We start from the raw sequence: 15,072 nt of genomic DNA, 5'->3' as shown, positions 1-15,072 counted from the left end.
ACTTCAACATATTAGCTCCTTCGCTGATGCTCGTTTTGTATAAACATTTTCTCAAGCGAGTTATTTCCGAAAGTAAACAAAGTAGAGCTCAAACGGTTGAAATTTACGCGGTGGCGGGGTCGCGTCGCCACAAATCATGCTTTAGGGCGGGCCCCCGTTAGCGTCTCATTTGGGCTGTGGGAAATTTATTGATACGGCCCCGTTAGTTTCAAAGTGTCACTGTTTAAGCGTCTGAGGTATTTTTGGATCATCTTTGTCGCCGGAACAAAGGCTTGGGTTCCGGTTGATTTGCTGCCACAGGAATAGCTTGAAGGATGACCGACTAGGAGCGACAATTGCGCCAATTCATTAGGCTTTCACAACAATGGCGGGAGAAATACGGCGCTTTTAGAGGTCTTTGTAGCAGACTTCAACAGTATCTAGTCGTCTTTGTCTTAGCAGAACATCTGTTAGGGAGACAACAGCTGTTTTGTTTTGGGGTTCACGCCTCATAAATAATGGACTGATATGAAGTTTGGTGTTCATAATTGTGTTGGTGAATTATCAAACATTTTTTGATGTTTTGAGTTGTTTATGATGTAAGTAAAATTGATGGATTTTTCTCGAAATTAATCGTAACGGTATGGAATAAAATCTGTGAGAGGGACGTGTAGGTCTCCCCTCTTGCTCGTATGCAGCCCTTATCTTAGAAAATGCTCTTCATATGATAAGAATCACCATACATTTTATGAAGTGATGTTTTCTCTTAAATTATGTTGTAATTTATTATTATTATAAATTATATTATAATTGTTAGTAAATTTTTGAAAATTGTAATTGACACCTACCGGTAATGATTAAATAGCCATAATAAAAATAATGAAGTTCAGAAATTATAACAAAATAATGCAAAGCTTTTTACCATAGGTTAAAAAGAGTAGAGCTGCTTTCTTTAATCTATGATTTTATATACTAACCAATAAAATCTCAAACAGTATTTATACATAGGATGAGAGAAAAATATATTCTAGGTTAATGTAAAAATAGAATTAGTGTAACATTATGTGTTTAAAATATCTATGTGTTATAGATTTAATACAATAGTATTAAATTCGATCTTTAACTTCAACTTCAGTAGTATTTAATAGTGAATGTTTATAGCTTTCCGAATGCAGTCTAGTGTGTATTCAATTGATAACAATTTTTCAAACTTGAGTTCAAACACCTTAAATCTATTCAACATGCTGAATTTTTCTATACATACATTTTCTTATTCACACTTGAAACGTCAAAATCAATTTTTGCTCAACAACCAAATTTAAAGCGGGTTCACTTCTCACTTGACTGTATCATTGTTTTGTCGTATTACTTCCTTGACGTCAATGTCCCGATGGGTTAATAAAACACAGATGTGTGGCATAATAACGTGTAATATCATGTAAACCTAATGACAAGAAGAATGGCTTAGCTGACGCAGCAGCCCGTTCGTATTGGAGGCAGAGTATGATTTTAAAATAAAAAAATAAACAACAGACATTTCAGTAAGTTAAGTACAAAATTCAAGTAGAAAAGTAATTTCTAGGATATTGATTGAACAACAAAAATTCAAGTAGGTTACAATTCAAATAGGTTGTTATCTATATGATGTAATAGAACACTGATTATGTGGTGATTTTAGTAGTACTGTTAGTATATTGTACATTTTTCTTAATTAAGTTTTACAAAGATTTAAAGATATTTCCTGCCTCCATTGAGCACCATTTTTAACACAAAGAATACTCTATACTATTAACAATTTACAAAAACATGTTACATTATAAACAACAGAGTTTATAAACAATAAATTATCTTTAAAGCTATACTTTATATCTTCCCTCATAGACAGAACCTTGTTTATAAAGAATTGTAGATCACTTTACATTTAGTGATTTTCTTAGATATTTTACAAAGTGAGGAACATAAAGGTAAATTACTAGTTGTGGTTCTGTTTACAGAATTTCGAAGTCTTAATAATAATTGTTAATTTTATAGGTAAATCTATAACCAAAAGTTAAATTTACTAAAATCGTTGTACCTTCTAAGATCAATAATTGTCATATTTTTATAACTACTGTATCTTAAAATAAGCTTTATAATATCAAAATCACAACATTGAAAACGTAAGTAATACATCGCCAAGATGTTTAGGATACACACGATCCTGAGAAAAGCACACTATAGATCACAAAATAATATAAAATCGTGAAATTAAACTGAACACCAACTTTCGGAATAATTTGAAAATTCAAACAAAATACAGATATTGTACAACAACGTAACTTAAAACACTCAGAAAATATATAACACAGTGGACATTAACAAATGAGAAATCAGTCGAGTATAACCTAAGTGTTTACAATGAGTATTTAAATCTTTTTTACAATCAGTTACTCACTATAGTCTGTATGATGTAACCTGTCACCTGACGCTTCTTCTGCCCAGGTAGGTGGAGTGTCAGGAGACGGGTCTAATCATACAAAGTTTAACACCCATGGTGGCGCTAAGTTGTACACGTGGCGGACTACAGAACTAGTAATGTACAAGGCTAAAGCTACCTACCTACATTGCACACAATGGCGATTTGTCAATATTTACAAGAATCACAAGCAGGGAGTCGCTCGAGTGGTGGACGAGGGAGGAATGTTAAACTATTTGCACGAGTCGTTATATGTATGTTCTTGGTTATCAAATTGTAAACACAAATGGAAAAATACGTTTTACGTAAGTTTAATTTAAAGCAACATTTGTTCTAAATTTTCTAGAGGAATAGTGCACAATGTGATAAGAAACGATACTACACGAAACAATAAAACTAAACCAAACAATTTGAAACCTCAACCCTAAGTGTAATAATTCACACATATTTAAAGTGGAAATAAATCTAATATAGGACTTTTAAATTGAATGAGATATTTTTCTACATGTTCTACAGCGGGGTGTAACTTACATGTTAATCAGAAAATACATTAAAAAAACAATAAACCTAAGCCACGGTTTTGAAGATAAATAAACACAAAACGTTTACGGATTAAAAGAATTATAATTTTCAAAGGAGCTACGCGAAGATAATCCAGGTAAATTATGAGGCCATAATTCGAATGGCTCGTTACACAAAGATTCCTAGGACATTACCTCCGTGAAGGGGGATTGTGTCGACCTATCTTGAAACATCCGCCGCTCTCCACAAATACCCCTTATCTGGCGACCAAAAGTTGCGCAAAAAGTCACAAACTCACGTAAATACACCGGTTAAGTGAATCTTTCCTAGGAAAAAGAGAAAGTAATTCCTAGAGATCATTTTGATGGTCTCCATTTAGCCCGGTACGCTGGGTAACGACAGTCGAGGCTGTTATAGCATTTCTCTCCGGTGTCCTGTCTTTAGCGCATTTCTCTATAATCAGCTGATCATTACGCGCCATTTTTCCTCTGTTTCCAGTTTATAGGTTAGACGGTCTCGCTAATCGCCCCGCCAAGGACTTCCACAGAGTAATGGTAGTGCACTTAGTGGAATAGAGTAAGAAACGCGACTTTAATTGGGTCACGGTTGGAGGAGATGTGTTAAAGCAGCTTTTGCAATGTCATACATACACGTAACAACGATTTCCTTAATTTTTTTCATAAATTTGAGTTGAATATGGTATTCAGGTTATTCGATATCATCACTCGTTAAATATGCAACGTTAGTGCTGTATTCAAAACGTGTTCGAATGTTCAGCCAAAAATTTCATCAAACACGATGTCTCAAGGAAATGTAATCCACAACAAAATTTCAAGTTAATATACAAATTGTTTCAGAAACGAGAGTCTGCTAGAGATCAATTCAGATTCACATAATGCCACCACTCAGCGCTCCCGTTGGAATACAAGGAAAGGATCTCAACACTAGAGTCTTTGTCTTTTCTTGCTGCACGAGATAGTTCTAGAGGTCCCAGTAAATCCTGAAGGTCCTTGAAGGTCCTGGAGTCCTAGAAAGGCCTGAAGGATACCGAAGACTGGGAGGCCGCCGCTCAGAACCAGTAGAGATCTGACTTGGAAGGGTCCTGAACTGACGATGCGTCTAGACCTGAAACAAAAGTTGAAGGTGAGTTTTCAAAGTCACACATGTGATGGTCAGCGGGTTAATATTCAATTTAAAATGTACAAAGGTGTTTATGAAATAAATTTAATCTTCCTAGATAAGCTTCCAGGCTGACACCCGATTGCGCTGATGGTCGAAGAAATTTACACGCCTTCCACTATCACTAGATTCGGGGTCATCCGGGACCGACCGTGACAAATACCACGCAACACCATCCACCACCAGCAACGTGTTGGTCTCGATGTAGAGTGCCATCTTCAGGGGAACTTGAATGTCACTTGACTTCTGCACAGTTGTAGCAAGTAAGGATGAATACGATACTAGAGTTTTCTCACAACCCTGTCGATCCAAAGACCTCAGGTGTAATAACAAGGGAATAAGACAACTGCGAGCCATGTGAACGGTAGTGTTCCCTCCACGTTGACCAAAAATAATTTTTTACTGAAGATGCAAGAAGAGAATAGGCTACAGAATGCGGAGAATATTTCATAAGCTTAATAATAATAAGCAAAAGTGTGTAGTGCCGGGGTTACGATACTTTGCATTTTGACTATATTGGTGTAGTAAACAAAAGTTACAAGTGCGCATTTACATCTTTGTTAGAAACTATGACAATATCACAAAAAACTTTATAAATATCCCAGAATCCCCGACTGTGAAACCCACATAACGCCAAACCCCACTTAATAAAGAAAACAATAACGTGACAGCTGAGTTGTTTGACGTACTGCTCAGACAAAATCAATTTGTCCGCTTCGTCAAGCGGGACACGTTTATTATTGTGGCAATTCCATCCTGGTTTTGGGAACCACGTGTGGTTGTCAATGAGGCGCAAACTACAAATCTGGCGGCGCGGCGCGGCTCCTCCTGGGGGATGGGGGAAGGAACTGATTTTCGGGTCCTATAGCTAAGGTATACGCTTAGCAATATAACCCCCTGATCACCAGGTAGAATGGTGACAACCCCATATTGCTAAATGTTTGGTTATTCAATGTGTTTTTCTAGGCTTGTGATATCACAATAGGGTTGTTAATAAACTGCATATAAAATATTTATCCACAGTAGGTACGCAATAGGAGTATTTCAATGTAATTATTTTTGAAATTTAAGTTTGTTTAAAGGATAACAGCTGTGTTTACTTTAAAGTCGCTGGTTTTATCCTTTTTATATGTAGCCTAAATCCCTTTGTACAAATGTCTGTTGTCTGTACAAGTTTAGAATTTTGACACTTTATTACAATCAGTGACACTCTAAGGTACTAATTTTTAGCTGAACAATATAAACCAGTTTAAAAGGACAGTTCGCCTCTTTATGGGTTATGGGTGTATATATTATGGGTAGATATATTAGTGTTTAACAAACATTTTTATAAAAATATCGTACAATACAAATAATGTGCATAAGCATAAGTCAGTACAACAATTTCCAAGAAGTTACTACCTATTTAAAAATTAATTTCACCGAAAAGTGTTGTAGTTTTAAACCATCCCTTATATATGTAAAATAGAACCATCAATTACTTAATTTCCCAATACGAGTAAGAGAAAATATGTTCTCGCGGAGTTCATTAATATTTTTGTAGCAAAATGTAAATGCCGAGAGCAATTTTTACTGTCACTAAATGCAGAGTAGAAAAAGTGCAACCTAAATTTACAATGTATTAATATAAATATATCAATCAAAAGATGTTTGCATTTCCTTAGCTTATATAAACAGTTACCACATAAAAAAATATTAATAATTGCTAAACGCTGACGTTTTTCTCGTCACAATTCGTTGAAGAGGCTTCGCCGACAAAATCGTCTTCCAGGAAAATTCGCAGGGAGACATTTAACTATTGGTCTGTCAACTTGAAAACAATAACCGCTAAACGGAGGAAAAAGTGGATCAGAAGAAGAACATCAAAGGCGGCTTGGTGAGGTGGGAGCGGGTCGTGATATTGCCAATAAACAGCTGTTTTTGTCGCTGAACATCTGATTGAGAACCTTACCTCAACGCTGCCTTGAGGGGAATATCTTCTAGCTTGCTGCGCCATGCGGTTTTCAGCAATTAGACATTTTTTTACACTCTTTCGTAAAATATCACATTTCTTAGCCAACGCATTATTAGATGTTAACAAAACAAATGTTTTAATTTTTCTTGTATCCGGACATTTCACTTTAGAGGTACAAAACAGATTTTGAAAAGGAGTAAAACAACCCCTTTAAAATTATAGACATATTCTAAATCGAACTGGACGATTTTGATGATATGCGCAGTGGTGTGGACGTCATTTTTTACAATGTGCAAAAAATTAGGATCACCCTACTCAATAAGCAGTTCACTTAGGACGCGTTGTTCTTTGGAAAAAGGCAGAGTGGGAAGGCCGTTCCTACCCCATTACACCACTGGATATGCGACTAATATTTTTGGATTAGTGGAAAATCGTATTTAAACGAATCATAGCCAAAACATCAAATATACTTAAATATTGTTTATTCTGTGTCTGTGTGTGCTTTGAAAGGATCCCAATACTGTATGTACTTTACGTACATCCTAGTCGATAAACAGTTGTACTGTAATTTGAACCTCCCTCAAGCACTGTGTTGTCTATTTGGAAATATGATAACTAGATATAGGCTATCCAACCAAAAAATATAAATCTGAACTCAATTAATTTAATTCCGACTTGCACCCTAAACTAGTCACTATCAGAAACGATTCAGACTTAAAACATGGACATATTCCCAAGATGATGGAATTCGGAATCCCCAGTGTTTTGCCAAGGTTTCATAAAAGCCCAGATCGTGAAATAAGGTAACAAATAGACCTTAGACCGTACTGTGGTGCAAGTGAGAGGGAACTATCGTGTACAAGTACAAGAGAGAGACGGAGAACTGCAGTTGCAGCTATGGCGTCATTGGTTGCCATGACGACGAGGGTGTGGTCAGTCTCGACCAATCGGAAGTGGCGGCTAGGCAAATAAATAATAATTGCCACCAACCGAGAACTACTCGACTAACAGTACAGTACAGTACAATTACTGGCTGCTGCGCGCTACCGCGACCCCGACTTGACTAATGAACAAGGTAAAAACTTTTGAAAGGGACTTTCCAAGTTTTCGAGTAAGTCGGTCTCAATTACCCGTGGCCCGAATAGGCTTAATTGTGGAAACTTTAATTGTACTGAGTTCGGAGTTAATTAAAATACTTTGGGTTAGCTTGGAAAAGGGAACGTGCGGATTTGGCATGTTCTGTGTGTTACTGAATTTTCAAAAACTACACGAATATGAAGAATTTGCTCAATAAGAATCATACCGTAGATTTAGTTATTTGTCTGTTGTTTGTTTGTTACTACGTAAATGAATCAATGCTAGAATTTATCTTCAATTGTAAACAACATTTACTTGCAATTTATAAGTGTTATAAACTAACAACGATTATTTTGCCTACTTGGAACTTATTTCTTTTTTCCCATTACACCGTTCTTCTTTCAACAATCTACAATCTTTCTACAATCAGTTTATATTTGATAGATAATTTAGTAGACATTTTATTCTTGTCTATAGACTTAAAAACTTGCCTTACAGTGACTTAAATACCAACGTGCATTTTATTAAGACATAAGATCAATTTATTTCCTGTAAAACTTACAATACAAGTCATTGGAAAACGTCATATTCTACATTATAAAATACATTATAAAATATACATTAAGATCTATGAATAAAAATAAATTCCTTCAACATCATATTACAATTATTATGGGTGAAAAGGGAATGTGGTAAACTGCCTGTGTATGAAGCCCGAATTCTTGAAAACTATAAAATAAATGTACAGATAAGTAGCATACGATATATACAAAATACTTTTATATTGTTGTGTTGTATTAATTTTCCTATTTATTGCATATTCGTCTCAAAGTTGACTGCTGAATGTTTTCTTAAACTGTTTTATTAACTGATTATTACGTTTTGTCAATTATTTATCTATTGGTTGTTTTACCGTTGGAATAAATTAATGAATAAAATCCACAACACAGAAATAAGGAGATATACGGTTATAATTGCTGGAGATAAAGCTAAAAATTCAATAGAAACCCTAAAATATGTTTCCACATAACCAACGCGGACTAATAAATATACCTAATTATACAGTGTGTAAATTAAGTATGGAAACAAATCTGTATTTTTAAAACCGAAATAGATAGAAATATTCTATTTGTGGCAATAATAGTTAACAAAGATTCCGCAATTTTTCACATGAAAAATATTTTTTTACCCCCCTAACAGGGTAGGTGGTAGGGGGTGACTTATTTTTTTCAAATAGCAACCCCTATTGAGTGACCCCTCATTTTGAAGGGTTTGTCAAAAGAAACACAATGACGCAAATCCGAGGTGAATATCTCACTCCTAGCTAACATGGCGGATATTCCAAAATGGGCTTTTTTTTACAAAAATTAAATTTTTCATTACCCACCATTTAGGCTAGGGGTGAAATATCTACCTCGGGTTTGCGTCATTCTTTTTCTTTTAACAAACCCTTCAAAATGAGGGGTCACTCAATAGGGGTTGTTGTTGAAAAAAATAAGTCACTCCCACCCCCTACCCTGTTAAAGGGGTTGAAAAAATATTGTTGATTAAAAAAATTGCGGAACCTATGTCAACAATCAATTCCACAAACAGAATATTTCTATCTATTTCGGTTTTAAAAATACAGATTTCTTTCCATTATTTGTGAAATTGGTGCTTTTCACGTACAATAAATCAAATTTTGGAATATCCGCCATTTGGGCTAGGAGTGAGATATTCACCTCGGATTTGCGTCATTGTGTTTCTTTTGACAAACTCTTCAAAATGAGGGGTCACTCAATAGGGGTTGCTATTTGAAAAAAATAAGTCACCCCCTACCACCTACCCTGTTAGGGGGGTAAAAAAATATTTTTCATGTGAAAAATTGCGGAATCTTTGTTAACTATTATTGCCACAAATAGAATATTTCTATCTATTTCGGTTTTAAAAATACAGATTTGTTTCCATACTTAATTTACACACTGTATATTAATTGATTAACACCTAATACAAAATATAAATTCAAAAGTGTCATGCGGTTTTATTTGTAATGGAAATGTATGAATGATTTCGCGTGAGGTATAATCCTAATGTCGCCTGTTATTGTTGCCATTACGCGATGATACGTCACATGTAACTGTCAAATCGCGTGTTTCGCAGTCTATTACCTGGAAACTATTTTTATTTTAGGCTATACGTGTAAATAATATTATCAAACGCCTAACGTTTAGTAACACTTTAAAAAGTGCATCGCCTTATTTCTCTGCATCTTATAAATACGTGAATCTGTTAAGTCCGAAAAAAATTAATTTGATACTAGGATTAAATAACACAGTAATATCTTTGAATACATATTAAACATGAACAGGGCTACATGAACCATAGTTTTGGTTTTGTTCCATGACGGAGATCGATGGAACAACATACAAAGTTATAAATTAAACAATAATCAAACAACTGATTTACAAACAACGTAGATTGTCGTATACAACATTGATTGCATTCGATTATGATCAATCCTAAATCACAATGTCTTCTTACAGCTCTGCAACTTTCTCCAACACAAATATCTCTCGACAATGTGTGCAACAACCGCATTAACAAATCCGCCATAAATCCTATCCACACCGTTTAGTCAGCCATATTAAAATGACTGTCGTAGCTAGCGATCACGCCGGAGCTATTAACTGGAGAATTGCTGGAGAAACTCTGGTGACACGGCGATATATCTCGATAATCGCTTCCGTGTCGATAATCGATCTATCGATAGTTACGATGCCGCTGTGAAGATGTACGACTGCGGGGTCAACAATGGACTACCAAGTACTGTGGATCTTCAAGGTGTGGTGGAGTGACGCAAGTAAACGCAGCTTCAGTGCTACATCGTTTAGTCCCTGTATCTCTTCGAGGATGTATTACATCCAAACTTAATAAACGTCTAAGCCTCTTTGAATTTTAAATCCAACAAAACTAGGTGAATTAAAAATGTTAACAATTAGATTCGTACACCATAACTTAGCTATCGAATTGCACACTTTTCTAAAAAAAACTTATTAAATATAACTTTTAGCTTTGTTGTGGCAAGAATGATGTACGTGATATTCAAGCAATATTTTAGCAATAAGAAATTCAAATTTATTAACTTTCTTCAGAATCATTGATAAAAATTATCATGCGACAACTTTGATACACACTTCCAATTCAACAATTACACCCAATTACCTAAAACAAACATCCGTTTGTGTAAACTACTTCTGATGTAATCTATTAACATTTCGCCATCTAATTGTGCTTAATTAACACCAATTAAACGCCTCATTAGCATTTATAACCCATAAAGAGGATTTTCAAAGCAAAAACAGAATTAACAAACATACGGGCACCGGGCCGTCTACTGTTGAGTTCCAAGAACTGGGCTTATCTTAGCAATTAATTACTGGATGGAAAGTGAACGCTGCGGTTTTTGTGAGGATAATTTTGAAGACGCGTGACAAATGGCAATAAACATTTGAAACTCAACACGCTAGCTCCACTCCGACCTCGTATGTTGCTTTGTCAGACTTGTAATGTGAGGGTTGAGATTAATTAGGTTTAGTGTACAAACAGTTAAAATTGTATTTAAAAAATTGAATTGAAAATGACATCGTATTCCGCATTGTAAGATAGATTTTGTAAAGGAAACGTTATCACAAAGAGTGGAACTACTTAAGTCTTATGTTTAAGTAGGAAACATAGTTTAGGAATAAGTGTTTCTAAACAAAATTCAGTAAAAACGTTAGGTCACGTTATTTGAGTAAGGCTTCGTCACGGGTTTGATAAGGCTGGATTTGTTATTTTGAGCCAATAAATATAAATAACTAGTTGAAAATAAACACTCCAACTGGCCCGGAAAACCCGGTGTGAAAAAACATAGCTTACTCGCTTCATAAAGATAGATGAGAGGTGACAATGGAAAATGTAATGTAAAATGGGAAGGTAGTTTTAGTATCTGACAAACAAGTAGAAAAAATTACTGTTAATACTGCATAAAGAAGATAAGTATCAATTCAAAATGTAAGTCAGCAAAATTGTTAACAGGATATAACCTAGGTTTTAGCCTTTTATTCTACTTTAAGTTTACCCAAACCTCAGCTCTAACTCAGGAGTTGGGCAGCCTCTCTAGGACTAGATGAGGCTTTGGGCCCAACAATCGTATTTAGTTCAATATTTTTTTCAGTCTCAATTGGACTACCTACAGATGTCGAACTCACAATTTAAAATTGAATAAAAAGTTATCCAACACCCCCAAATCACAGATAATTTCTTCTTTACTTTAAGGACATTGCTAAATATACCACTTGATTGATCAAGCATGCCGGAAGCTGGCTAAAGCCGGATATCATGTGGTTGATTTCACTACGCAGGGTAAAAAGTGGAGCTAAAACCGTGTAAGCTGTCATTAATAAATCACATCGTCGCAGCTGGTAGAGAGTACACCCCCAGTGGTAAAACACTGGCCGGGCACCTCGCAATGAAACATACTCGTTGGAATATTGATGTATTGATAGAGAATTATTCATTGTGTAAAACTCAAAAAGTGTGCTTTCAACGTATTTTATTACAGAAAGAAATAAGAGAGTTTTCACCTTATAAAGGGTTTTTAGTAATTTTTAACATTACTTGATTCCTCCAGTATTGCTATACTTATTATCTTAAGATAGTGTGAATGTACTTTGCAATACAACGCCATATGAATGGAAATGAATTACTAATATTGATTTTTTAGCTATATTGAAGGTGAAATATTTTTTTTTATCCATACTTTTTAGCCCCTGAGCTGATCTTGTGACTAAATCAATAAATAGAGTTACCTTCGTCAATTTAAATATTTTTAAATAGCTTTTCTACCTGTTTAACAGTTATTTAATTCAGTGTTGGGCCACTTTGTAAATTGAGAAAAAAAAAATTGCTATCCAATGATATCATATTATGTTATTTATTCAGCACTAATTAATTAACAAAAATACAAGTCATGATAGCGGAAACGTATTGCCATAAGTATCTTGGTTTGCACATAAAGGGAACCCTTAAATTTGTGATTACAATTTAGGGTATGTCTTGTTCTGTACACATTTTTTTAATTATTCCTATTTGCGTAGGCCAAACGAACAAATCCCAATTCTTTTGATTAAACTTCTCGACATATGACATCTGCAAGGAAAATTGACATACAAATCCTCCCCTCAGCAAATCTCTCTGCTAATCGGAATACTTTAAATACACATAAATACAAAGTAGTTTGAGTCTGACGTTCGTGTTCGACAGTTTGACATTTCGCCGCTCCGTGGGAGCCCTGCGTACCCAGTAGCGCCAACATTCCGCCGTCATTCCACTATCATTCCACCACTGCCGGGCCAGGGCCAGCTTCCTGGTCCTATTGTTTCACCGCGAGTCGTAGATCCGTCCCAACCAACATCCCAACATCGCTATAATTTATTCTTCGGCTACCTTGAGCGTATCGTCGCCGCATCTACTCCATGATTTAAAGGGTTTCGAGCTACAAGGTCGCCTGAACTGGGACTCTTTTCTTTAGTGTTTGTAGATTGATTTTATCGATCTGGATAAACATGTTGTCAAATCAAATACAATGTAACAAACACAGTAAAAACGGATAGTACCTTGCAATACAACTGAATAAAAATAGAGCAGAACCTTGCCACAGTGCACCAGAAAATGATTCATGACCGGCTTGGACAAATATTGTGATAAATGTTAAGTGGAAATATGTTACTTTATCGGTTCCCTGAGGAAAACAGGGCCAGGACACCCACTAACATTGTAGTTATAGTTGAAGCAAACAGATTTAGTACTAAAAATATGGACAAAGGAGGCTTTTGTTAGTTCGGGATAGCATAAGCATAAGCATAAGTAGAAGGAAAAAATTAGCCGTTTACTACCATGCAATCATTTATTTACTTAAAAAGCAAATAATGTTATGACAAGAGTAAAAATTTGTCAACAATTAATTCATCTTAATTATAATTGAAGAATTGGTATTCCCTTGTCTGCGGTTCGTAGTATTTAGGCCTAAGTGCGACACCTGCCAGGGCAGTTCTAGTGAACTAATATCTGGATTGAGAATATGCTAAAATGTAGTACAATTGTGTCACTATTATTTGAATTCCCTCTCACTGGAATATTTTGTCGTATTTACTGTTCAACGGTTACGAGGAAGTATACTGTTTACATGGTATTTTTCCTGAATCCGGGACAGTGTCCTTACTCAACACCGCTGTTTGGTGATCATAACTAACATTCTTTAGTAAACCCGATGACCGCACCGAAACCAGGTATAAACTAAAATATATTGTATTCCATATTGCGTATTAAAATAAAACCGACGCGATTCCCATAAATTACTCGACCTTGTTTAATACAAACGATATTACAAACTGCCGAAGAGAACAATCGCTAGCACAGGACCAATTTCAGTGGTGACGGAGAAGTCAAAGGAAGCCGCTGTGCCGCGAATTAGCACCGTATATCGCCGCTGACGACGCGATGGTGGCGCCGTGTGGCTGCAGTGGCGGCCTGGGTAATTAATAATGCATTGATTTAACTGCCGGGGACATACACGTCCCCTGTCCGGCGCCGAGAGGGGAAAAAATATCGACCTCGGTGAGAAACTGGAGATGGAAATGGTAGAAAATACGCAACAATTAATAGCAATGTTTTGGTCCACGTCAGAGCTGTTTTATACAAACGGATCACAAAGTATTAGGGGAAAACTGCCACACATTCAAATACCGGCGATCAAATGCTTTACTATCACTAACAGGTCCGATAAGTGGAAATAATATGCAAAATAAAACGTCAAACTCATGCGAAGAATAATACGCATATTCAGTTGTGTATACCTGCACTATAAACTTTTGTATAATAGCCTCTGTCAAAAATAAACTAGTGATCAAAAAATATATGGGCTCGACAATTTAAACATAAAAAAAGATGTCAATGGCTTTTACGTAAATATTGTTGTTACGCTTAGTTAGTGAATATAAAATTTCAATTTACTTATACAATTTCTTGTTTTGTTTTTCATCTGGAGTAACGTAAATTGCATACATCTCTTTGCAAAACGACATAAAATGAAGACAGCTACTGTTTACTACAATAGACGTTAGAGTTACTTGTTTTTGGACAAAATCCATACAGTGTTCGTAATAAGTGCGTAAGAAGTTACATAATAACTTGCGTTATGAGAAACACACATTCATTACACAATTTGGCGGTAATTTACTATGACAGATGTCCAACTTATACTTAATTATGTATTAGGGCATCACACAATATTTACCTAATAATATTTCTCTCTTTATTGTGATTTATTACAAGTGAAAAGCCACCTAATACTTCATTATGACATAACAAAATAAAAAATCTACAAATATAAATCTGTTACACCCAGCATCTATTCAATGAAATGTCCTAATTATGAATTCAACCCGAACCTTTTTTAGCTTACAGATTGGATCGTTTATTAGCCGGGACCTGTAGACCATAAAACATGCATATCTACCATCTCATCGTCCATCCCAAGGTCCCATAACCCCGGTGCAGTAAATAACGCCACTTATGATATCAATTGGCGATTCTCGACCCGACATGTCCGGGACTTGGCATTTATCATGCGATGGACGACGTCAGGATCGAACGCGTAAAACAAGATATTTATTCGAGTCCGGAATCATACAGTTTTGACTGACACATGTCGTTTCGAATTTGAATAAATTCTTGGACGAAGTCTCGCTCAATAACTCTCAGATGTCAGATATCTTTTACTCCGTCACCGCTCCACCGAGGTGCTGAATGCTGCGTTATGCTTTATCGTTATATTTCATATCGCGATATGGCGAGTATGATTGAATGAGTATCGGCTGATTCGTCT

The 15,072-nt window shown here is 35.6% G+C and overlaps 1 protein-coding gene across 2 annotated transcripts in view; it reads right to left on the bottom strand.

Moving 5' to 3' along the window:
- Positions 1-1,391: 1,391 nt before the first annotated feature.
- The window catches only part of LOC128987556 (protein vestigial-like), a 188,922-nt gene continuing 175,241 nt past the window's right edge, over positions 1,392-15,072 (bottom strand). For both annotated transcript variants that reach the window (XM_054408464.1, XM_054408463.1), the window contains exon 6: positions 1,392-4,081. In XM_054408464.1, the coding sequence (XP_054264439.1) occupies positions 4,026-4,081 (56 nt within the window). In that variant the 3' untranslated portion in view covers positions 1,392-4,025. The remainder of the gene's footprint in view (positions 4,082-15,072) is intronic.

Source organism: Macrosteles quadrilineatus, unplaced genomic scaffold (assembly GCF_028750875.1).
Source record: "Macrosteles quadrilineatus isolate MER2022 unplaced genomic scaffold, UCM_ALF_1.0 Scaffold_2__2_contigs__length_208266976, whole genome shotgun sequence".
NCBI classification, from domain to species: domain Eukaryota; kingdom Metazoa; phylum Arthropoda; class Insecta; order Hemiptera; family Cicadellidae; genus Macrosteles; species Macrosteles quadrilineatus.
This window is presented reverse-complemented; position numbering and strand designations above follow the sequence as displayed.